This window comes from Macaca nemestrina, chromosome 14, assembly GCF_043159975.1.
Source record: "Macaca nemestrina isolate mMacNem1 chromosome 14, mMacNem.hap1, whole genome shotgun sequence".
Lineage (NCBI taxonomy): Eukaryota > Metazoa > Chordata > Mammalia > Primates > Cercopithecidae > Macaca > Macaca nemestrina.
The window spans coordinates 107,098,090-107,119,838 of record NC_092138.1 but is presented as its reverse complement, the minus strand read 5'-3'; the positions used below and the strand labels follow the sequence as shown (position 1 = coordinate 107,119,838).

The following is a 21,749-nucleotide window of genomic DNA, read 5'->3' as shown; positions in this document are numbered from 1 at the left end:
CAACCTTCTGAGCTCAAGTGATCCTCCTACCTTAGCCTTCTGAGTAGCTGAAACTATAGGTGTGCACCACAACACCTAGCTGAGTTTTTAATGGGGACTCTTGGACTTAAGTAATCCTCCTGCGTTGGCCTCCCAAAGTGCTGGGATTACAGGCATGAGCCACTGCACCCAGCCAATATCTTTTAAATGTAGAAGCCTGATATGTTATTTGATTTTTTTTCTCTTTGAGACAGAGTCTTGCTGTGTTGCCGAGAGCTGGAGTGCAGTGGCGCAATCTCAGCTCACTGCATTCCCCGCCCTCTAGGTTCAAGTGATTCTCCTCCCTCAGCTTCCTGAGTAGCTGGGGCTATAGGTGCACACCCCCACGCATGGCTAATTTTTGTATTTTTAGTTGAGCCGGGGTTTCACCATGTTGGCAAGGCTGGTCTCGAACCCCTGACCTCAGGTGATCCGCCCACCTCAGCCTCCCAAAGTGCTGGGATTACAGGCATGAGCCACTGCACCCATCTATTACTTGATTTTTTTTTAACCTTTTAAAGTCTGTTGATCTTCCCAAGATATTTTTCCTTAATAAAGACACAGTCTACTTTTATTACAATATAATTACATTTGCCTTTTTAATTGGTAGTAATAAAAATGGTTCCTTTGTAATAGGATTTGTCACAGTAGTCTAGTAAGATAGGGTAGTTAGTGCTCATTATCCTCAATACGAATGAAGAAACTGAAATTTGATAAAACTGTAAAAGCTGCATGACTTTGGGGAAAATGGAACAGTTGGGACCTGGACTTGGGTCTTCAGAATTAACATCGAGTGTATGTGTATCACATAGCCTTATTTAGCTTATTAGATTTTTAAAAAATTATATCAAGATAACAAGGAAAGTTGTGGTTATCTCATGCTATAACCATTTTTTAATAAATGTCATTATAGAATCTACGTTAACATGATGAGTCTGTTTTCATTTCTCAGCTGACAGACCCATTAGCACTGCTTTGATGATTGTAGACATAATGCATTCTACAGAAAGGGAAATCCTGAAGGGGTTGCAGGTGGCCTATATGGTACCTTTGTGCAAATTAGAAAAAGGCTGCTTCTCTAGGGGAACCAGAGTGCTCCCTTTCTGTGGTCAGTCAGAAGAAGCAGCTTCGGCCCCAGCCAGGATGACGAGCCTGGAGCATGGGCGTCTGGATTGTTGTCTCTGCTTGGCCTCTTCTATGTAGTGCTTAAAAAGCAGCAGCCAAGAGTCCTGTTCATATTAACTAATTTTTAACTAATTTATGAGGGGCTGGGTTTAAAAATTTTGTTTTTACTCTTGTATTTATAGACAGACCCTCTTGTTCCTCCATACACCAAGTACATACCTGCCTCAGCATCTTTGTACTTGTTCCTCTACCTGGAACCTGGATCTCCCAGCCCTCACTTCATCCAGGTCTCCACTCCAGTGGAACTCTGCAAGCTTCATCTCGCCTACTCCAGTGAAAGTATCACCCTCCGTCATTCTCTCTTCCTGCTGTACTTTTTTCATAGTACTTCTTACCACTTGGAATATTATATTTATCCTCATTTTATTTTTGTCTTTCACAGAGTGTAGAAAGTACACTCTGTGAAAGCGGGTATTTTTTTTCACTGCCATGTTCTAGCACCTGGAAAAACACCTGGCACATAGAAGGCTCTCAATATTTGTTGCATGATTGAACTAACAGTGTGATTACTCAGTTTTCATGCAGCTGATGAAGACTACCCGAGACTGGGCAATTTACAAAAGAAAGAGGTTTAATTGGACTTACACTTCCATGTATCTGAGGAAGCCTCAAAATCATGGCAGAAGGCAAGGAGGAGCAAGTCACGTCTTTTTTTTTTTTTTTTTTTTTTGAGATGGAGTCTTGCTGTATCGCACAGGGTGGAGTGCATTGGTGCGACGTCAGCTCATTGCAACCTCCGCCTCCTGGATTCAAGCAATTCTCTTGCCTCAGCCTCTGGAGTAGTTGGGATTATAGGCGTGCACCACCACACCCAGCTAATCTTTGTATTTTTAGTACAGATGAGGTTTCACCATGTTGACCAGGCTGGTCATGAACTCCTGACCTCAGGTGATCCACCTGCCCCAGCCTCCTAAAGTGCTGGGATTACAGGCATGAGCCACCATGCCCGGCCTGTAAGTCACATCTTACATGGATGACAGCAGGCAGAGAGAGCTTGTGCAGGGGAGCTTCTCTTTTTAAAACCGACAGATCTCATGAGACTTATTGTCTGTCACGAGAACAGAACAGGAAAGACTTGCCCTCACTGATTTAGTTACCTCCCATTGGGTCCCTCCCACAACACATGGGAATTCAAGATGAGATTTGGGTGGGGACACAGCCAAACCTTATTCTGCCCCTGGCCCCTCCCAAATCTCATGTCCTCACATTTCAAAACCAATCATGCCTTCCCAACAGTCCCCCAAAGTCTTAACTCATTTCAGCATTAACTCAAAAGTCCAAAGTTTCATTCAAGACAAGGCAAGTCCCTTCTGTCTATGAGCCTGTAAAATCAAAAGCAAGTTAGTGACTTCTTAGGTACAGTGAGGGTACAGGTGTTGGATAAATACAGCCATTCAAAATGGGAGAAATTGGCCAAAACAAAGGGGCTATACAAGCCCCATGCAAGTCCGAAATCCAGCAGGGCAGTCAAATCTTAAAGCTCCAAAATGAACTCCTTTGACTCCATGTCTCACATCCGGGTCACGCTGATGCAACATGGTCTTGTGCAGCTCTGCCCCTGTGGCTTTGCAGGGTACAGCCTCCCTCCCTGCTGCTTTCACGGGCTGGCATTGAGTTTCTACAGATTTTCCAGGCGCGTAGTGCAAGCTGTCAGTGGATCTACCATTCTGGGGTCTGGAAGATGGTGGTCCTCTTCTCATAGCTCCACTAGACAGTGCCCCAGTGGGGACTCTGTGTGGGAGTTCCAACCCCACATTTCCTTTCTGAACTGCCTTAGCAGAGGTTCTCCATGAGGGCCCCGCCCCTGCAGCAAACTTTTGCCTGGGCTTCCAAGCATTTCCATACTCTTCTGAAGTCTAGGCAGAGGTTCCCAAACTTCAGTTCTTGACTTCTATGCACCTGCAGTCCCAACACCTTGTGGAAGCTCCCAAGGCTTAGGGCTTGTGCCCTCTGAAGCAACAGCCTGGGCTGTACCTCGGTCCCTTTTAGTCATGGCTGGAGTGGCTTGGATGCAGGGTACCAAGTCTCTAGACTGCACATGGCACAGTGACCCTGGGCCCGGCCCAAAAACCATATTCTCCTAGACCTCCAGGCCTGTGATGGGAGGGGCTGCCGTGAAGATCTCTGACATTCCCTGGACATTTTTTCTGTTGTCTTGGGGATTAACTTTGGGCTCCTCATTACTTATGCAAATTTCTGCAGCTGGCTTGAATGTCTCCCCAGAAAATGGATTTCTCCTCTCTGTCACATTGTCAGGCTGCAAATTTTCAGAACTTTTATGCTCTTCTTCCCTTATAAAACTGAGTGCCTAGGGCTGGGCACGGTGGCTCATGTCTGTAATCCTAGCACTTTGGGAGACTGATGTGGGCAGATTGCCTGAGCTCAGGAGTTTGAGATCAGGCTGGGCAACATGGTGAACCTCCATCTCTACTAAAAAATACAAAATATTAGCTGGGCGTGGCAGTGTGCACCTGTGGTCCCAGCTACTCAGGAGGCTGAGGCAGGAAAATTGCTTGAACTCGGGTGGCAGAGGTTGCAGTGAGCCGAAATGGTGCCATTGCACTCCTGCCTGGGCGACAGAGCAAGACTGCATCTCCAAACAAAACAAAACAAAACAAAACTGAGAGCCTTAAACAGCACCCAAGTCACCTCTTGAATGCTTTGCTGCCTAGAAATTTCTTCCACCAGATACACTAAATCATCCCTCTCAAGTTCAAAGTTCCACAAATCTCCAGGGTAGGGGCAAAATGCCACCAGTCTCTTTGCTAAGACATAACAAGAGTCGCCTTTGCTCCAGTTCCCAACAAGTTCCTTATCTCCATCTGAGACCACCTCAGCCTGGATTTTATTGTCCATATCACTATCAGCATTTTGGGCAAAACCATTCAACAAGTCTCTTTGGAGTTCCAAACTTTCCCACATTTTCGTGTCTTCTTCTGAGCCCTCCAAACTGTTCCTACCTCTACTGGTACCAATTTACCGTATTAGTCCATTTTCATGCTGCTCTCAAAGACATACCTGAGACTTGACAGTTACAAAAGAAAGAGGTTTAATTGGACTTACAGTTCCATGTGGCTGGGGAGGCCTCACAGTCATGACAGAATGCAAGGAGGAGCAAGTCATATCTTACATGGATGGCAGCAGGCAAAGAGATAACTTGTGCAGGGGAACTCACCTTTTTAAAACCATCGGATCTCATGAGACTTACTCACTATCAGAAGAACAGCATGGGAAAGGCTTGCCCCCGTGATTCGTTTATCTCCCACTGGGTCCCTCCCACAATACGTGGGAATTCAAGATGAGATTTGGGTGGGGACACAGTCAAACCATATCATAGTGGATTGTGATTGATGGTATAAATTATCAGCTTTAATATTTACTACCTTTTATTGACTGTTTATGGGCACTTTCTGTGACATAATATTATGAATATTGTCTAACAGAATCTCCATAATAGCTTTATGAGGGGTAAATAGTATAATCTCTGTTTTGGAGTTGAGGGCTGAGAAAAGTTAAATAACATGCCCAAAGTAAAATATCTAGTAATTCGAGTCATTCCTTGAGAGGTAGATCTGATAACCAAAATCAATTTCTAAAAATTGTTTTAGTGATTATTTTGGGTCTCATAATATTTTTTTCAAAGAGTGATTTTCAATCACTGGGTAGTGGAAAGCCTGAAAATACTTTTATTTATGTTTTAAGGAAAAGGAGAGGTAGGCTGTATGGGATTTGAAATACTGGGATAACTCAGGATCAGACAACTCTATTTCACAATCTTTGTGTTTTTATCTAAGGATGCATATTATGAGGGTCCTTTGAGAAGAAGAGCATGACTTTGGGGGTTTTTTTCTAACTGTAACTCTGGAGAAATAATTTTTTTTTTTTTTTTTTGAGACGGAGTCTCGCTCTGTCGCCCAGGCTGGAGTGCAGTGGCGCGATCTCGGCGGCTCACTGCAAGCTCCGCCTCCCGGGTTCACGCCATTCTCCTGCCTCAGCCTCCCGAGTAGCTGGGACTACAGGCGCCCACAACCGCGCCCGGCTAATTTTTTGTATTTTTAGTAGAGACGGGGTTTCACCGTGGTCTCGATCTCCTGACCTTGTGATCCGCCCGCCTCGGCCTCCCAAAGTGCTGGGATTACAGGCGTGAGCCACCGCGCCCGGCTGGAGAAATAATTTACTTGAGCCTGTTTTTTATCTCTAAATTCTGGTGACAGTGCCTACCTTATAGGAGTGTGCAGATGATAAGTATATAAAATGCCTGGCATGGTTTCTGGAGCGTGGGAGCTTGATTTCTCCTGTACCTTGCCACCTGCCTTTTTCTTCCTCCTTCCAGCTACAGGTGACTAAGGATCCAAGGAACTGAGAGGCAATTTCTTTTCTTCTCTTTTCTTTTCTTTTTTTTTTTTTTTTGTGACTTCCTTCTAGTTAAACAATCCCAGATTTTAAGCTGCTTTTGGTAGTATGTACAATCACGGTATCTTTTAGAATTCACATGGCATCTTGTTTATCGCTGTAATTCAAGGAGTAATTCATGTGCTTTGTTAAGTGTTGTGCACATATTCCCTTCACAGACTTTGGGGTCGAATTCCTGCTTTCGTAATCGAATGCTGAATGAAAACTGATGGTCAATAACTGTCTTTATTTATTACATCCTTCTCCTCATGTTCCGTGAAATACCAGTTTTTTTTTTTTTTCTTTGAGTCACCAACATGTTTGCCAATGCATATAGATTTGGATGCTAACAGGGATTTCTTAAACACCATCTTGTAAATTCTATGATTGTCATTGTATCAATAGGATGTTGACTCAAAGACTGGGAATCCTTGAACTAATGAGTTGTTAATTAAGGTCGGTTAAAAAACCCAGGCATTTTTATATGAAGATGCTTTCTCTATGAAATTTGATTAAACAGTATAGCATTTAACTAGTTAGTGTGAAAATGATTTACTAAGAAGCGAGGAACAGGATTTAAAAGAAGCACAACCAACTTCCAGTTATAGATGTCTGAGGAGCCTTCTCAATTATATGCTGATCTTCCCTCCCTTTTAATTATGTGCCATATAATGAAGCAATAAAAAGGCTCACAATTTAAGCATTAATGATTGATTTAACCAAAGATATCTAATATAAATATTAGCTTATATAACCCCAAATAATGATATAATTAATAATAATATAACTAATGATGGGGGGAGGTACTCTGGGAGCTATAAGAGAACAAAACCCTTATTTGCCATTACAGAAAATCTGTAATATCAAAAATAGATGAATCAAGCAATTGCAAGAAAGCTTATTATGTAGGAAAATAGAGGAAACTACAGGTAAAACAGAAGAATTGAAAGTTTTTTGATTTTTGGTTTTTCTTACATTTTAGAGAGAAGGTCTTGCTCTATCCCCCAAGCTGGAGTACAGTGGTACGGTTATGGCTCACTTGAACTCCTGGGCTCAAGTGATCCTCTTGCCTCAGATTCCCAAGTAGTTGGGGCTACAGGTGTGCACCACCACATCCACCTAAGTTTTAGATTTTTTATAGGAGTCTCACTGTGTTTCCCAGGCTGGTCTCAAATTCCCAGGCTCAAGTGACTCTCCTGCCTTGGCCTCTCAAAGCGCTAGGATTGTAAGTTTGAGCCACTATGGCTGGCCTAAGAGTGGGAAACTGTTGATGCTGGCAGTATAGGATTGGTGGGAGGAAGGGTGAACCAGCAGACTACTGTCTTTAAATGTTTGTGGTTAATGTTGACTTTTTTTGAGACAGAGTTTCACTCTTGTTGCCCAAGCTGGAGTGCAGTGGCGTGATCTCAGCTCACTGCAACCTCCGCCTCCTGGGTTCAAGCGATTCTCCTGCCTCAGCCTTCCGAGTAGCTGGAATTACAGGCATGTGGCACCATGCCTGGCTAATTTTTTGTATTTTTGGTAGAGATGGAGTTTCACCATATTTGCCAGGCTGATCTTAAAGTCTTGACCTTAGGTGATCTGCCCACCTCGGCCTTCCAAAGTGCTGGGATTACAGATGTGAGCCAACACGCCTGGCCTATTGTTGACTTTTTTATTGTTTATATATTATTTTGACAAAAATAAAAGTTAACTCTGAGAAAAGAAAAATAGAAATATAAGCAATCCAAAAACGTGAAGACAGCTCACAAAAAGGAATAATGTATTTGCAAATCATTTATCTGGCAGTGTTTTTTTTATCTAGAATGTGTAATGAACTCTTAAAATGAAATAATAAAAAGAAAACTCATTAAAAAAATGCACCAAAGGCCGGGTGTGGTGGCTTATGCCTGTAATCCCAACACTTTGGGAGGCAGAGGGGATGGATCACTTGAGGTCAGGAGTTCGAGTCGAACCTGGCCAACATGGTGAATCACTGTCTCTACTAAAAATACAAAAATTAGCTGAGCATGGTGGCAGGTGCCTATAATCCCAACTACTTGGGAGGCCGAGGCACGAGAATAGCTTGAACTCGGGAGGCAGAGGTTGTAGTGAGCCAAGATTGCACCACTGGACTCTAGCCTGGGTGACAGAGCAAGACTCCATCTCAAAAATAAATAAATAAATGTCAAGTATCTGAGTAGACATTTCTTCAAAGGAAATATACAAAGCCCCAATAAACACATGAAAAGCCATCAGCGAAATCCAAATCTCTTTAGACATATAATAACAAGTGTTGTTGAGGATATGGAGAAATACAGTACTTCATACATTGCTGCATGTGTGAAATGGTACATTTAGAAAATAGTCTGGTAGAGTTGTCAGATGACCCAGCAATTCTCCTAGGAGGTATATCCCCAGAATAAAACATGTCTATACAAAATCTTGTAGTCAAATATTTGTAGCAGTACTATTCATAGTAGCCAAAAAGTGTAAGTCTGTTCATCAACTGATGAAAGGAGAAACAAAATGTGGCATATCCATACCATAGAGTATTCCAAGAAAAAACAAATATAACCAATCAGTTACTGCTTAAAGGAAAAGTAACTTTTCTTTCTCTTTTGAGGAAAAGTTTATTCTTTTCTTACCTATCATGCATCCAATTTATTGTAGACAAAACATGAAATGTAGGAAAGCAGAATTGTCACGGAATATATCATGTAACCATATGAGTAGGGACTGGCTCTGTCACCCAAGCTGGAGTGCAATGGTGCTCCCACCTCAGCTTCCCAAGTAGCTGGGACTATGGGCACACACCACCATGCCCAGCTAATTTTTTCATTTTTTTGTAGAAAAATGGAGTTTCGGCTGGGCGTGGTGGCTCATGCCTGTAATCCCAGCACTTTGGGAGGCCAAGGCGGGTGGATCACCTGAGGTCAGCAGTTCAAGACCAGCCTGGCTAACATGGTGAATGAAACCTCGTCTCTACTAAAAATTTGCATTAGCCAGGTGTGATGGCGCTTGCCTGTAGTTCCAGCTACTAGGGAGACTGAGGCAGGAGAATCACTAGAAACTGGGAGGCGGAGGGTTGCAGTGAGCTGAGATCACGCCACTGCACTCCAGCCTAGGTGACACAGTGAGACGCTGTCTCAAAAAAAAAAAAAAAAAAAAGAAGAGAAAAATGGTGTTTCACCACGTTGTCCAGGCTGGTCTCGTCCTGAACTCAAACAGTTTGCCTGCCTCGACCTCCCAAAGTGCTGGGATTACAGAGGCTAGCCACCGCCCAGCCATCCATATTTTCTTTTTTCTTTTTTCTTTGGAAGTGCAGACCACATGCACAGTGTTTTGTTTTTGTTTTGGTTTTGAGATGGCTTCTCACTCACTCTGGCCGAGGCTGGAGTACAGTGGTGCGATCCTGGCTCACTACAACCTCTGCCTCCCGGGTTCAAGCGATTCTCCTACCTCAGCTTCCTGAGTAGCTGGGATTACAGGCACATGCCACCAGGACCGGCTAATTATTGTATTTTTAGTAGAGATGGGGTCTCACCATGTTGGCCAAGCTGGTCTCGAACTCCTGACCTCAAGTGATCCACCTGCCTCGGACTCCCAAAGTGCTGAGATTACAGGTATCAGCCACCGTACCTGGCTCATAAGTATCTTTCAGTGGGTCATTTTTACTGTTGTCGTTTTGCTTAGCACAGATTAACCCAACATTTGATGACTAACAGCCTTCTGTCAGAGTATGCTGAGATGTTGTTCCAGTGTCCCCTAATGATTTTCGTGTTGTTTGTATCTGTACTACATACAGAGACTGTTGGCCTGTTGGCCACTGTTGCTTTCATCTTTGTATATGATTGTTCAACAAGGAAATGTCTGTTGGCTGAGTGTGGTGGTTCACACCTGTAATCCTAGCACTTTGGGAGGCCGTTGAGGGTGGATTGCTTGAGGTCAGGAGTTCAAGACCAGGCTGGCCAACATGGTGAAACCTCATCTCTACTAAAAATACAACAAGGCCGGGCTTGGTGGCTCATGCCTATAATCCCAGCACTTTGGGAGGCCGAGGCGGTTGGAAAACTTGAGGTCAGGAGTTCAAGACCAGCCTGGTCAACATGGTGAAACCCTGTCTCTACTAAAAATACAAAATTAGCTGGGCATGGTGGTGCATGCCTGTAATCCCAGCTACTTGGGAGGCTGAGGCAGGAGAATCACTTGAACCCAGAGGCGGAGGTTGTTGTGAGCAGAGATCGTGCCACTGCACTCCAGCCTGGGCATCAAGAGCGAAACTCCATCTCTCTCTCTCTCTCTCTCACACACACACACACACACACACACACACACACACACACACAAAATTAGCTGGGTGTGGTGGTGCATGCCTGTAATCCCATCTACTTGGGAGCCTGAGGCAGGAGAACTGCTTGAACCTGAGAGCAGAGGTTGCAGTGAGCCAGGAGATCATGCCACTGCACTCCAACCTAGGCCACAGAGTGAGTGAGAAGCTGTCTCAAAAAAAAAAAAAAAAAAGAATGAAACACCTGTGTGATCTGTGTGGCCTGCACTTCTTTACAGACTAAATAGAAATATAGAAGTAATAGCTCGTTGGTTGGTGATTGAGGCCCTTGCTTACATCGCTTGTTTCCTCTTGAGTTTTAGTGTTATAAATAAATAAATGGTTATTTAAATGAAACTACATTGTGAGTTCTCTACTAGAGACAGTTTGAATGAATTGTTAGGAGTAGGCGGCTTTGAGTCATGCTTCCTTACATCTGTCTTCAGATTCATATTTTGGATGCTTTCTTTCATTTTGTGTATTTTTGTGTTTCCTGCCCCATTAGCTTCATAAATAGTCATTCCATGCATCTTGTTTGTATGTATTGTTTTTAGATAACCAACTAACTGGACCTTAGTTTTTCATCTTTTGTTGTTTTTGAGATGGAGTTTCACTCTTACTGCCCCGACTGGAGTGCAGTGGTGTGATCCTGCAACCTCTGCCCCCTGGATTCAAGTGATTCTCCTGCCTCAGCCTCCTGAGTGGCTGAGATTACAGACATGCGCCACCATGCCTGCCTAATTTTGTATTTTTTGTAGAGACGGGGTTTCACCATGTTGGTCAGGCTGGTCTCGAACTCCTGACTTCAGGTGATCTGCCCACCTCGGCCTCCCAAAGTGTTGGGATTGTAATCCCATGAGCCACCATCCCTGGCCAGTTTTTTCATATTAATAATATAAGAGTTTAAATTTTATTGGGTTTGTATTTAAATTGGGTCAAGTTTGGGTTTGGGAACCAGCATAACTGCAAGCCTGGAAATCCTTAGGAGATTCTATCTGTTCTTTGCCACTGAGAGAAGTAGTAACTATCCTGAAAATAAGGCAGAATGAGGCCAGGCGTGGTGGCTCATGCCTGTAATCCCAACACTTTGGGAGGCCGAGGTGGGCGGATCACTTGAGGTCAGGATTTCGAGACCAGCTTGACCAACATGGTGAGACCTCATCTCTACTAAAAATATGATAATTAGCCGGACATGGTGGTGGGCGCCTGTAATCCCAGCTACTCGGGAGGCTGAGGCAGGAGAATCGCTTGAACCTGGGAGGTGAGGGTTGTAGTGAGCCAAGATTGTGTTGTTGCACTTCAACCTGGGTGACAGAGCAAGACTTTATCTTAAAAAAAAAAATTGGCCGGGCGCGGTGGCTCAAGCCTGTAATCCCAGCACTTTGGGAGGCCGAGGCGGGTGGATCACGAGGTCAGGAGATCGAGACCGTCCTGGCTAACATGGTGAAACCCTGTCTTTACTAAAAATACAAAAAAAAACTAGCCGGGCGTGGTGGCGGGCGCCTGTAGTCCCAGCTACTCGGAGGCTGAGGCGGGAGAATGGCGTGAACCCTGGAGGTGGAGCTTGCAGTGAGCCGAGATCCCGCCACTGCACTCCAGCCTGGGTGACAGAGTGAGACTCTGTCTCAAAAAAAAAAAAAAAAAAAAAAAAAAAAAAAAAAAAAAAATTGAGAGTGCTTAAGGAAATTGGGAGCTTTTGGAAGAATAGGAAGAACAGAAGCCTGCAGTCTGAAATGTGAGGGTATTTGACTAACCATACAGGGGAAAAAAACCTTTTCAGAGTGATTAAATCCTGTACTCTTCATTTTATTTACACATTTATTTATTTTTATTTTTGTTTTTTGTTTCTTTTCTGTCTTTATATTACATTTATTTTAAAAATGCCCTTGTATAAGTGTCTTTTTACTGCATAAACAGAGTCATAGGATAGACATTGCTGCAAAGAAGATGTACAAATGGCCAATAAGCAGGTGAAAAGATGCTCAACATCACTTGTCTTTAGAGAAATGCAAATCAAAACTACACTCATTCAGATGGCTGCTATCAAGAAGGAATAATAGTAATAAATAGAAAATAACAAGTATTGAGAAACATGGAGAAGTGGGAGCTCTTGTGCATTGTTGGTGGGACTATAAAATGATACAGCCACTGTGGAAAACAATATGGCAGTTCCTCAAAAACTTAAAAATAGAACCCTCATATGATCCAGCAATTCTACTTCTAGGTTTATACCCAAAAGAATTGACAGCAGGTTCTTGATGAGATATTTGTATACCCATGTTCATAGCAGCATTATTCACAATAGTTGTAACATGGCAGCAACCATGTGTCCATCAATGGATGAATGGAGAAGCAAAATATGGTATATAAAAACAAGGGCATATTTTTCAGCCTTAAGAAGGAAGGAAGTACTGATATATGCTACACCATGGATGGATCATGAGGACATAATGCCAAGTGAAATAAGCTAGACACAAAAAGATAAATACTATATGATTCCACTTACATGATATTCTTAGAGGAGTCAAACCTATAGAGACAGAAAGTAGATTGGTGGCTGCCAGGGGCTAGGAGGAGGGGAAAATGGGGGAGTTATTATGTAATGGGTATAGAATTTCAGTTTTACAAGATGAAAATGGAGATAGATGGTGGTGATGGCTATACAACACTATGAATGTACTCAGTACCACTGCACTGTACACTTAGAAATGGTTCAGATGGTAAATATGTATATTTTACCACAATAAAAAAGTAGAAAAAGAAGTCATAGGAATAAATTTTTAAAAGCTATTTTCTGCATTTTTCAAGTTTTTCTGTTTTATTTCTTCATTTATACTCTCAGTTATTAAACACTGTTTGCTTCATTGTTACTTTTGTACATTGGAATGATATAATTCTTAATACAGTTGAGTAAGAAGAAATTTTTAATGTAACTATATCTTTTCTCAGTAATAAGAATCTGTACTATCTCAGGCCTGTAATCCCAGCCCTTTGGGAGGCCGAGGCGGGCAGATCACGAGGTCAGGAGATCGAGACCATCCTGGCCAACATGGTGAAACCCCGTCTCTACTAAAACTACAAAAATTAGCAGGGCTTGGTGGTGCCCGCCTGTAGTCCCAGCTACTCAGGAGGCTGAGGCAGGAGAATCGCTTAAACCTGGGAGGCAGTGGTTGCAGTGAGCCGAGATCACACCACTGCACTCCAGCCTGACGACAGAACAAGATTCCGTCTCAAAAAAAAAAAGAAAAAGAATCTCTACTATCCCCTGTCTCTTGCCCTCTTTAGTTTTCCCTTCTGACACTGGCATTGAAACACATGCATGCAGATCTGTATGCCTTAAGCAGTGAAAGTAATTTGTTCTTTTGCCCTGAACACCTCATGCTAATCAGAACTTAGTTTCCTCAATAGGAATGGACTTACTAGAGACAATGCAGAATACAGCAAGCGGAGCCAACATTTACTCTGATTAACCAACACTCCTTTTGCCCTGTGAATCAAGCAGTTGTGTGTTCTCTTTTTTTTCCTGCCTTTTTTCCCTTTCACTGCAGTGCTTTCTGCTAGGTTGTGCTATGTCTCAGTTGAGTTAGTACTGGAATTTGTGTAGTTGTGTGTGTTAGATAAACATCTCTCTTTTTCTATATTTGATAGGCAAAATGATGTCCTTATAGTCTTGTGGGCAGTATTTTACAAATGGCCTTCTGGCTGTGTATCACTGCGGCTCCATGCCAAAACTCCTTTGGCTTCCTTTTCTTAAACTCTCTGTCCTCATGGTATTATTCAATTTCTCTATACATTGATCAACAAGAAGTTTGGTACCTATGCATTTCTCTTTTCATTATTATCATAGCATGTAACTTTTTTTCTTTGCGTTAGTCTCATTCTGTCACCCAGACTGTAGTGCAGTGGTACAGTCCTGTTCATTGCAGCCTAGAACTCCTGGGCTCAAGTGATCCTTCCACCTCAGCCGTCCTCATAGCTAGGACTATAGGCACACAACACCATGCCAGGCTAATTAAAAAAAATTTTTTTTAATAGAGTCTTGTGATAGTGTATTAGTCCGTTTTCACACGGCTAATAAAGACATACCTGAGACTGGGTGATATAAAGGAAAAGGGGTTTAATGAACTCACACCTCCATGGAGCTAGGAGGCCTCACAATCGTGGTGGAAGGTGAAAAGCACATCTAATATGGCAGCAGACAAAAGAGAAAATGAGAACCAAGTGAAAGGGTTTCCTCTTATAAAACCATCAGATCTTGTGAGACTTGTTCACTACCATGAGAACAGTATGGGGGAAAATGCCCCCATGATTCGATTATCTCCCACTGGGTCCCTCCCACAACACATGGGAATTATGGGAGCTACAATTAACATGCAATTTGGGTGGGGACACAGCCAAACCATATCAGATATTGCCCAGGCTAGTCTTGAACTCTTGGCCTCAAGCAATCCTCCTACCTTGGGATTACAGGCATGAGATTACAGGCGTGAGCCACTATGCCTGGCCTAGTGATTTAACTTCAGTAACATGTTGGAATAAGACAAAAAGATTGTTTCAGCCGGGTGTGGTGGTTCACGCTTGCAATCCTAGCACTTTGGGAGGTTGAGGTAGGTGGATCACTTGAGGTCAGGAGTGCTAGACCAGCCTGGCCAACATGGTGAAACCCTGTCTCTACTAAAAATACAAAAACTAGTTGGGTTTGGTGGCAGGTGCCTGTAATGCCAGCTACTTGGAGGCTGAGGCAGGAAAATTGCTTGAATCTGAGAAGTGGAGGTTGCTGTGAGCCGAGATTGCGCCACTGCACTCAAGCCTGGGCAACAGGGTGAGACTATGTCTCAAAAAAAAAAAAAAAAAAGATTGTTTTTAGAAAATAATTTGTGTATAATTCATGATAATTTTATGCTATCCTTGATACATGAAGATGCTTCACACTGTGGTAAGGACCAGCTTTTAGAGCTCTGTCATTTGTTCCCATTATAGGAATGCCATCTGTACCAAGTGGTAGCTATTCTGTTTATACTGAATATGGCAAAACCATCATCATCACCCCTCACATACACGCACATATTCAACACTTTTTGTACTTGGTATTTTTCAATTTGTGCTGTTTCGGAGTGTATTTGCAACAATTTTGCAACTAACAATTTCATGGTATAGTGTAATTTATAGCACAGTTTCATATCTGTTAGTTCATTTTATTGTCCAACCTTAAGAGCTAGGTATTATTAATATTCCATTTATCACATACTGAGACAACATGTGATAGTATTTTATGCTCACTCTTAATTATACAGCCATTCCATCTCTTTGTATGTTTTTTAAAAATATGAGCTCATGGCCAGGCACGGTGGCTCATGTCTGTAATCTCAGCACTTTGGGAGACCGAGGTGGGTGGATCACCTGAGGTCGGGAGTTTGAGACCAGCCTGGCCAACATGGTGAAACCCCATCTCTACTAAACGTACAAAAATCAGCCAGATGTGGTGGCGGGCGCCTGTAATCCCAGCTACTTAGGAGGCTAAGGCAGGAGAATTGCTTGAACCCAGGAGGCAGAGGTTGCAGTGAGCTGAGATCACGCCACTGCACTCCAGCCTGGGTGACAAGAGTGAGACTCCGTCTCAAAAAAAAAAAAAAAAAAAAAAAAAATTCTGAGCTCATAACGAAATGATCCCTTTCTTAGCATTTGATTTCCATAAATGCTCTCCTATCTTTGTCAGAATAAATTTTTTTGTTTTTTAATTTTTTTTTTTCTTGAGATGGAGTCTTGCTCTGTCTCCCAGGCTGGAGTACAGTGGCTTGATCTTGGCTCACTGCAACCTCTGCCTCTTGGTTAAAGTGATTCTCCTGCCTCAGCCTCCCGAGTAACTGGGATTACAGGTGCATGCCACCATGCCTGGCTAATTTTTTGTATTTTTAGTAGAGACGGGAGTTTCACCATGTTGACTGTGTTGGTCTTGAACTCCTGACCTCAAGTTTTCCAACCGCCTTGGCCTCCCAAACTGTTGGGATTATAGGCGTGAGCCATCGCGCCCGGTCAAATTATTCGTTATATTTTTATTTTCTTTCCTATGTACTTCCTTTCTTTTCTTCCTTTCCTATGTACTGCCTGTTTCCCTTTTCAGTCTGATCACAGGGTTTTTCCTTATGTTTTTAAAACCTCACTAAGTGCGGAATAATAACGATGGTGATATTATATATTATGTAGTGTTTTCAAACTTATTTTACAGCTGAAATCTTATTTTTATCTTCACAACAGGTATCTGAGGTGAGCAAGCCATGTGTAAATTTATTTTTAATTTTTTTATAAAAAAATTTTAGAAAATAATAGAGATGGGGTTTTGCCATGTTATTCATGCTGGTCTTGAACTACTTGCTTCAAGCAGGCTGTCAGTCTTGGCCTCCCAAAGTGCTGGGATTAGAGGCATAAGCCACCACGCCCAGCCTCTTTGTGTTTTTTTGTTGTTGTTTTTGTTGTTTATCACACAGGATCTCACTCTGTCATTCAGGTTGGAGTGTGGTGGCTCAGTCAGTTCACTGTAACCTCAAACTCCTGGGCTCAAGGGATCCTCTTGCCTCAGCTTCCCGAGTAGCTGGGTGCATGCTGTCATGCCTGGCTAATTTTTTGATTGTTGTAGAGATGGGGTCTTGCTTTGTTGCCCAGGTTTGTCTTGAACACCTAGTGTCAAGCGATCCTCCTGCCTTGGCCTCCCAAAGTGCTGGGATTACAGGTGTGAGCCACCATGCCTGGCTTGTAAATTTCTTGTTTTGCTGGATTAAAAACTTGCAATCAAAGTGTTAACTACAGTTATTTTTGGTTAAAATCACATAGCTAGTAAGTGTTAGCAACAGAAATACTCGGGCTTTTGTCCTAGATCAGGGCCCTTTCCACTGCTGTTATGACTCCACTTTATGCATACTGGTATAATGTAATGCAGACTTAACATTATTTTCTTTCAAGATTTCTTTCAGACTTTCATATTACCAACACTTACTCAGAATTCAATCCAGAGATTGTTGCTTTGTCACAAACTTCCTATAAAAAGTAATTGTCAACAAGCCAGGTCAATAATTTGCCAAATTTTCTTTACTCAGCAAAATATGTCTTTGAGCAGTTGTCCCTGCTTGTTGTTTTGCTTGTTTGCCCATTTTGTAATCTGTGTAAGGACTCTATCGATGTATTATGTATCTATGTATTAGTTTCCCAGGCCTGCTGTAACAAATGAAAGGGTATTGAACTTCATTAGTTGTCAGAGAAATGCAAATTAAGACCAAAATGAGAAATGACAAGCTGGGTGGCTTAAAACAACAGAAATTTATGCTTTCATAGTTCAGGAGGCCAGAATCCAAAATTAAGTGGTTGCAGAATTGGTTCCTTCTTAGCAACTCAGAAGGGAAATCTGTTCCAGGCCTCTCTCCCGGCTTCTGACAGTTGCCAGCAATCCTTGGCGTTCCTTGGCTTGCAGCTGCGTGATTTTGATCTCTGCCTCCTTCTTCACGTGGCTGCCTTCCCTCTTGTCTGTCTTTACATGGCACTCTCCCTTCCCTGGGTGTCTGTCTCTGTGTCTCCTCTGCTCTTTAAGGACAACAGTCACATTGTATTCAGGGCCCACTCTACTCCAGCATGATGTCATCTTAACTTAGGCCTTAATTACATCTGCAAAACCCTTGTTTCCAAAGAAGGTCCCGTCCTATTCACAGGTACCAGAAGTTAGGACTTCAACATATCTTTTGAGGGGACACAATTCAACCCACTAAAATATATGTTCTTTTTCCTTTGTCTCTACTTCTACTCTTGTGATATGTTTACCCATGTGCTTCCCACAAGTGTCTGTTGAATTGATCTTGTTTATAGATTTCCAATCTCCTCACGTAATTTATATATACAGTCGTGTTGCTTAACAACAGGGATATGTTCTGAGAAATGTGTCGTGAGGCGATTTTGTTGTGCAAATATCATAGAGTGTACTTACACAGACTAGATGGTATAGCCTTCCTACATACCTTGGCTTCATGGTACAGCCTGTTGCTCCTGGGCTGCAAACCCGTACAGCATGGTACTGTACTGAATACTGTTAGCAATTATACAATGTTAAGTACTTGTATATCCAAACATATCTAAACATAGAAATGGTACAGTAAAAACACAATGTAAGAGATTACAAAATGGTTCCAAGCACAGCCGCGTCTTAAAAAATAAAACAAAATAAAATAAAAAATGGTACAGCTATCAGGGCACTTACCATGAATGGAGCCTGCAGGACTGGAAGTTGCTCTGGGTGAGTCAGTGAGCAAGTGGTGAGTGAATGTGAAGGCCTAGGACCGACCATACGCTTCTGTAGATTTTATAATCACTGTACACTTAGGCTACACTAAATTTATTTAAAATTTTTTTCTTTGTTCTTGGGAGTATAGAAATATACTTAACCTTTATATGTGTTGACCTTTTATCCAGAAACTTTGCTAAACTCGCTGGTTAGTTCTGATAATTACATGTAGATTCTTTTGAAATTTCTATGGAAATGTTCATGTTATGTACAAATAATAACAGCTTATATCTTTTTTGTTTTCTTTTTTTCTTTATTCAATACAGTATCAGAGGTTCTGGTGATAGCAGTCATTCACAATCTCAAGGGGAAAGATATCAACATTTCACTGAAAAGTATGATTTTTGCTATAATTTTAAAATACATACCCTTTATGAAATTAATGAAGCTCCCTTTCTGTTCCTAGTTTGCTGAGTTGGGTTTTTTTTTTCTTAATTGTGAGCCAATGTTAAATTTTACCAAATGTGAGTTGTGCATCTGTTGAGCAATTGTAGTATGATTTTTCTCCTTTATTCTACTTGTGTGGTAAATTACAGTGATTGATTTTCAAATATCAAACCAACTTTACATTCCTAAAATAAGTCCAATTTTGTCATGTCCTTTTTATATATTGCTGAATTGGACTTGGTAACATTTGGCTTAGTATATTTGCATCTATACTCATTAGTGAGAATGGCCTGTAATTTTGCTTTCTTATAATATCCCTGTTAGGGTTTGGTATCAAAATTATGTTGGCCTCATAAAATGAGCTGAGGAATGTTCCTTCTATATTCTGTAAGAGTTTATGTAAGATTGCCTCTTTTTTTTTTGGTCTTCTTTAGTTGTTTTTTATAAATTTACCAATGAAACTACCTGGGTGTGGAGTTTTCATTGTGGTTAGGCTTTCAATTAGGCTGTCAAGTTTTCAGTAGATCTAGAACTCTTCAAAATTTCTTTCTGTATCAGGTTTAGCAAAAAATGTTTTTCTTAATGTTTGTCTGTTTTACTTAAATGTTCACATTGATGGCATTAAGTTATTTATAATATTCCTGTTGTGATCTTTTTGTTTTCAGCAGTGATACTCCTTTTTTTCATTTTTGGTATTAATCTCCGTTGTTTTTTTTTCCCCCATGGGTCATTCTTGCCAGGGTTTTATTAGTCTTTTTAAAGAACTAACTTTATTTTGTTGACTTTGTTGTGTTTCTTATTTAATTAATTTCATCTATGTAAATTTATTGCCCTCTATTTTCTTTGGGTTTAATTGGCTGCTCCTATTGGCTGTTCATTTCCTAACCTCTTTTTAAATATATATGTTTAAAGGCCAGCCATTTCTCTCTCAGCATAGAATTATCTGTATCCATAAACTTTAATTTTCATTGTGAATCAGTTCAGAATATTTTCTACTTTTCATTATGATTTTTTGACCCATTAATTATTTACATGGATATTTCTTAATTTCCAAACATGGGATTTTTTTATTTTTATTTTTTGCGATAGGGTTCCACTCTGTCACCCAGGCTAGTGTGCAGTGGCACGATCTTGGCTCACTGCAACCTCCACCTCCTGGGTTCAAGTGATTTTCCTGCCTCAGCCTCCCAAGTAGCTGGGATTACAGGCACCCATCAACATGCCCAGCTAATTTTTGTATTTTTAGTAGAGATGGGATTTCACCATGTTGGCCAGTCTGGTCTCGAACTCCTGACCCCAGGTGATCCACCCACCTCAGCCTCCCAAAGTGCTGAGATTACAGGCATGAGCAACTGCGCTAGGCTTAGAATTTTTTTAGTAATGTTTTGGCTATTGATTTCTCACTTACTTGCAGTGTGGTCAGAAGGCATACTGTAATTTTAATTCTTTGTGACATGTAGGGACTTGGTTTATATCTAGCATAGAATTAGTATTTATTTACTTATTTGAGATGGAGTATTTATGAGAATTAGCATTAACTAATTTATTTATTTATTTATTTGAACCACAGCAGCCGTCTAGAATTGATCTTTATGATTGCTCCATGGGTATGTGAATAAAAAAGACATAAACTACAGTTTGTAGCTGTATGGTTCTCTGCATTTCAGTTAGGTCAACTTTATTAATGAGGATTTAAAAAATCCTACTATCGTTAGTCTTTTTTTATTATTCTTTTGTTACTGAGGGATATGTTCTAAAATTTCCCATTATGATTGTGGATTTGTCTATTTCTTCATTTAGTTTTATCCATTTTTGTTTATATATTTTGCGGCTATGTTATTAGGTGCATATGATATTTAGAAATATATTGAATTGGCTGGGCATGGTGGCTCATACCTGTAATCCCAGCACGTTGGGAAGCTGAGGCAGGGGGATCACCTGAGGTCGGGAGTTCAAGACCAGCCTAGCCAATATGGTGAAACCCAGTCTCTACTAAAAATACAAAAATTAGCCAGGCGTTGTGGTGCATGTCTGTAATCCCAGCTACTTGGGAGGCTGAGGCAGGAGAATCACTTGAACCTGGGAGGTGGAGGTTGCAGTGAGCCAAGATCCTGCCATTGTACTTCAGCCTGGGTGGTAACAGTGCAACTCTGTCTCAAAAAAAAAAAAAAAAAAAAAGATAAAAGGGATATATTGAATTGAACACTTTGTCACTAGGAAATACTTTTCATCTATATTGATTTTTTTTTTTTGGGGGGGGGACTTAAAGTCAGTGTTGCCTGATAATAACGTAGCTACGCTTCTTACCTTTTGGTTGATGTTTCAAGGTATGTATTTTCCATACTTTGACTTTCAACCTTTTCCAATCTTTTACTCATGTATTTTTTTTCTTAAATCCAATCTGATGGACTTCATCATTAAATTTTATTACTTAGTCCATTAAAATATATTGTAGCTACTGACATATTGTGTTTTAATTTTACTGTTATACTCTTTGCCTTCCATTTGTCCTGTCTTTTCTATAGTCATTCATTTTTTTTTTCTTTTTTTTTTTTTGAGATTGATTCTCACTGTGTCACCCAGGCTGAAGTGCAGTGGTGCGATCTTGGCTCACTGCAACCTTCACCTCCTGAGTAGCTGGGATTACAGGTGCGTGCCACCATGCCTATCTAATTTTTGTATTTTTAGTAGAGATGGGGTTTTGCCATGTTGGCCAGTCTGGTCTCGAACTCCTGATCTCAAGTGATCCGCCCACTTCAGCCTCCCAAAGTGCTGGGATTATAGGCGTGAGCTACCGCGCTGGGCCTAATCTTGCTTCTTTTTGGGAGGGGGAGTTTATAATTAAAACTATTCTATTGTTTGACTTCATTAGTACTTATACAGCATTTTACTTTTTTACTTTTTTTTTTTTTTTTTTTGAGATGGAGTCTTGCTGTGATGCCAGGCTGGAGCACAGTGGTGCAATCTTGGCTCATTGCAACCTCCTACACCCTGGTTCAGATGATTCTCTTGCCTCAGCCTCCCGATTCTCTTTGCAGGCACGTGCCACCATGCCCAGCTAATTTCTGTGTTTTTAGTAGAGACACGGTTTCACCATGTTGGCCAGGATGGTCTTGATCTCCTGACTTCATGATC

The 21,749-nt window shown here is 41.5% G+C and overlaps 1 protein-coding gene across 7 annotated transcripts in view; it reads left to right on the top strand.

Moving 5' to 3' along the window:
- The window catches only part of LOC105464087 (suppressor of cancer cell invasion), a 199,955-nt gene that overhangs the window by 63,879 nt on the left and 114,327 nt on the right, over positions 1-21,749 (top strand). For 5 of the 7 annotated variants that reach the window (XR_011612865.1, XR_011612864.1, XR_011612863.1 and 2 more), the window contains exon 3: positions 18,494-18,562. The exons of the other annotated variants lie outside the window; for them this stretch is intronic. Coding sequence is in view for 2 of the 5 variants with exons in the window: in XM_071078326.1 (XP_070934427.1) it covers positions 18,494-18,562 (69 nt within the window). In the remaining 3 variants the exon portion in view is untranslated. The remainder of the gene's footprint in view (positions 1-18,493; positions 18,563-21,749) is intronic. 7 annotated transcript variants of the gene reach the window in all.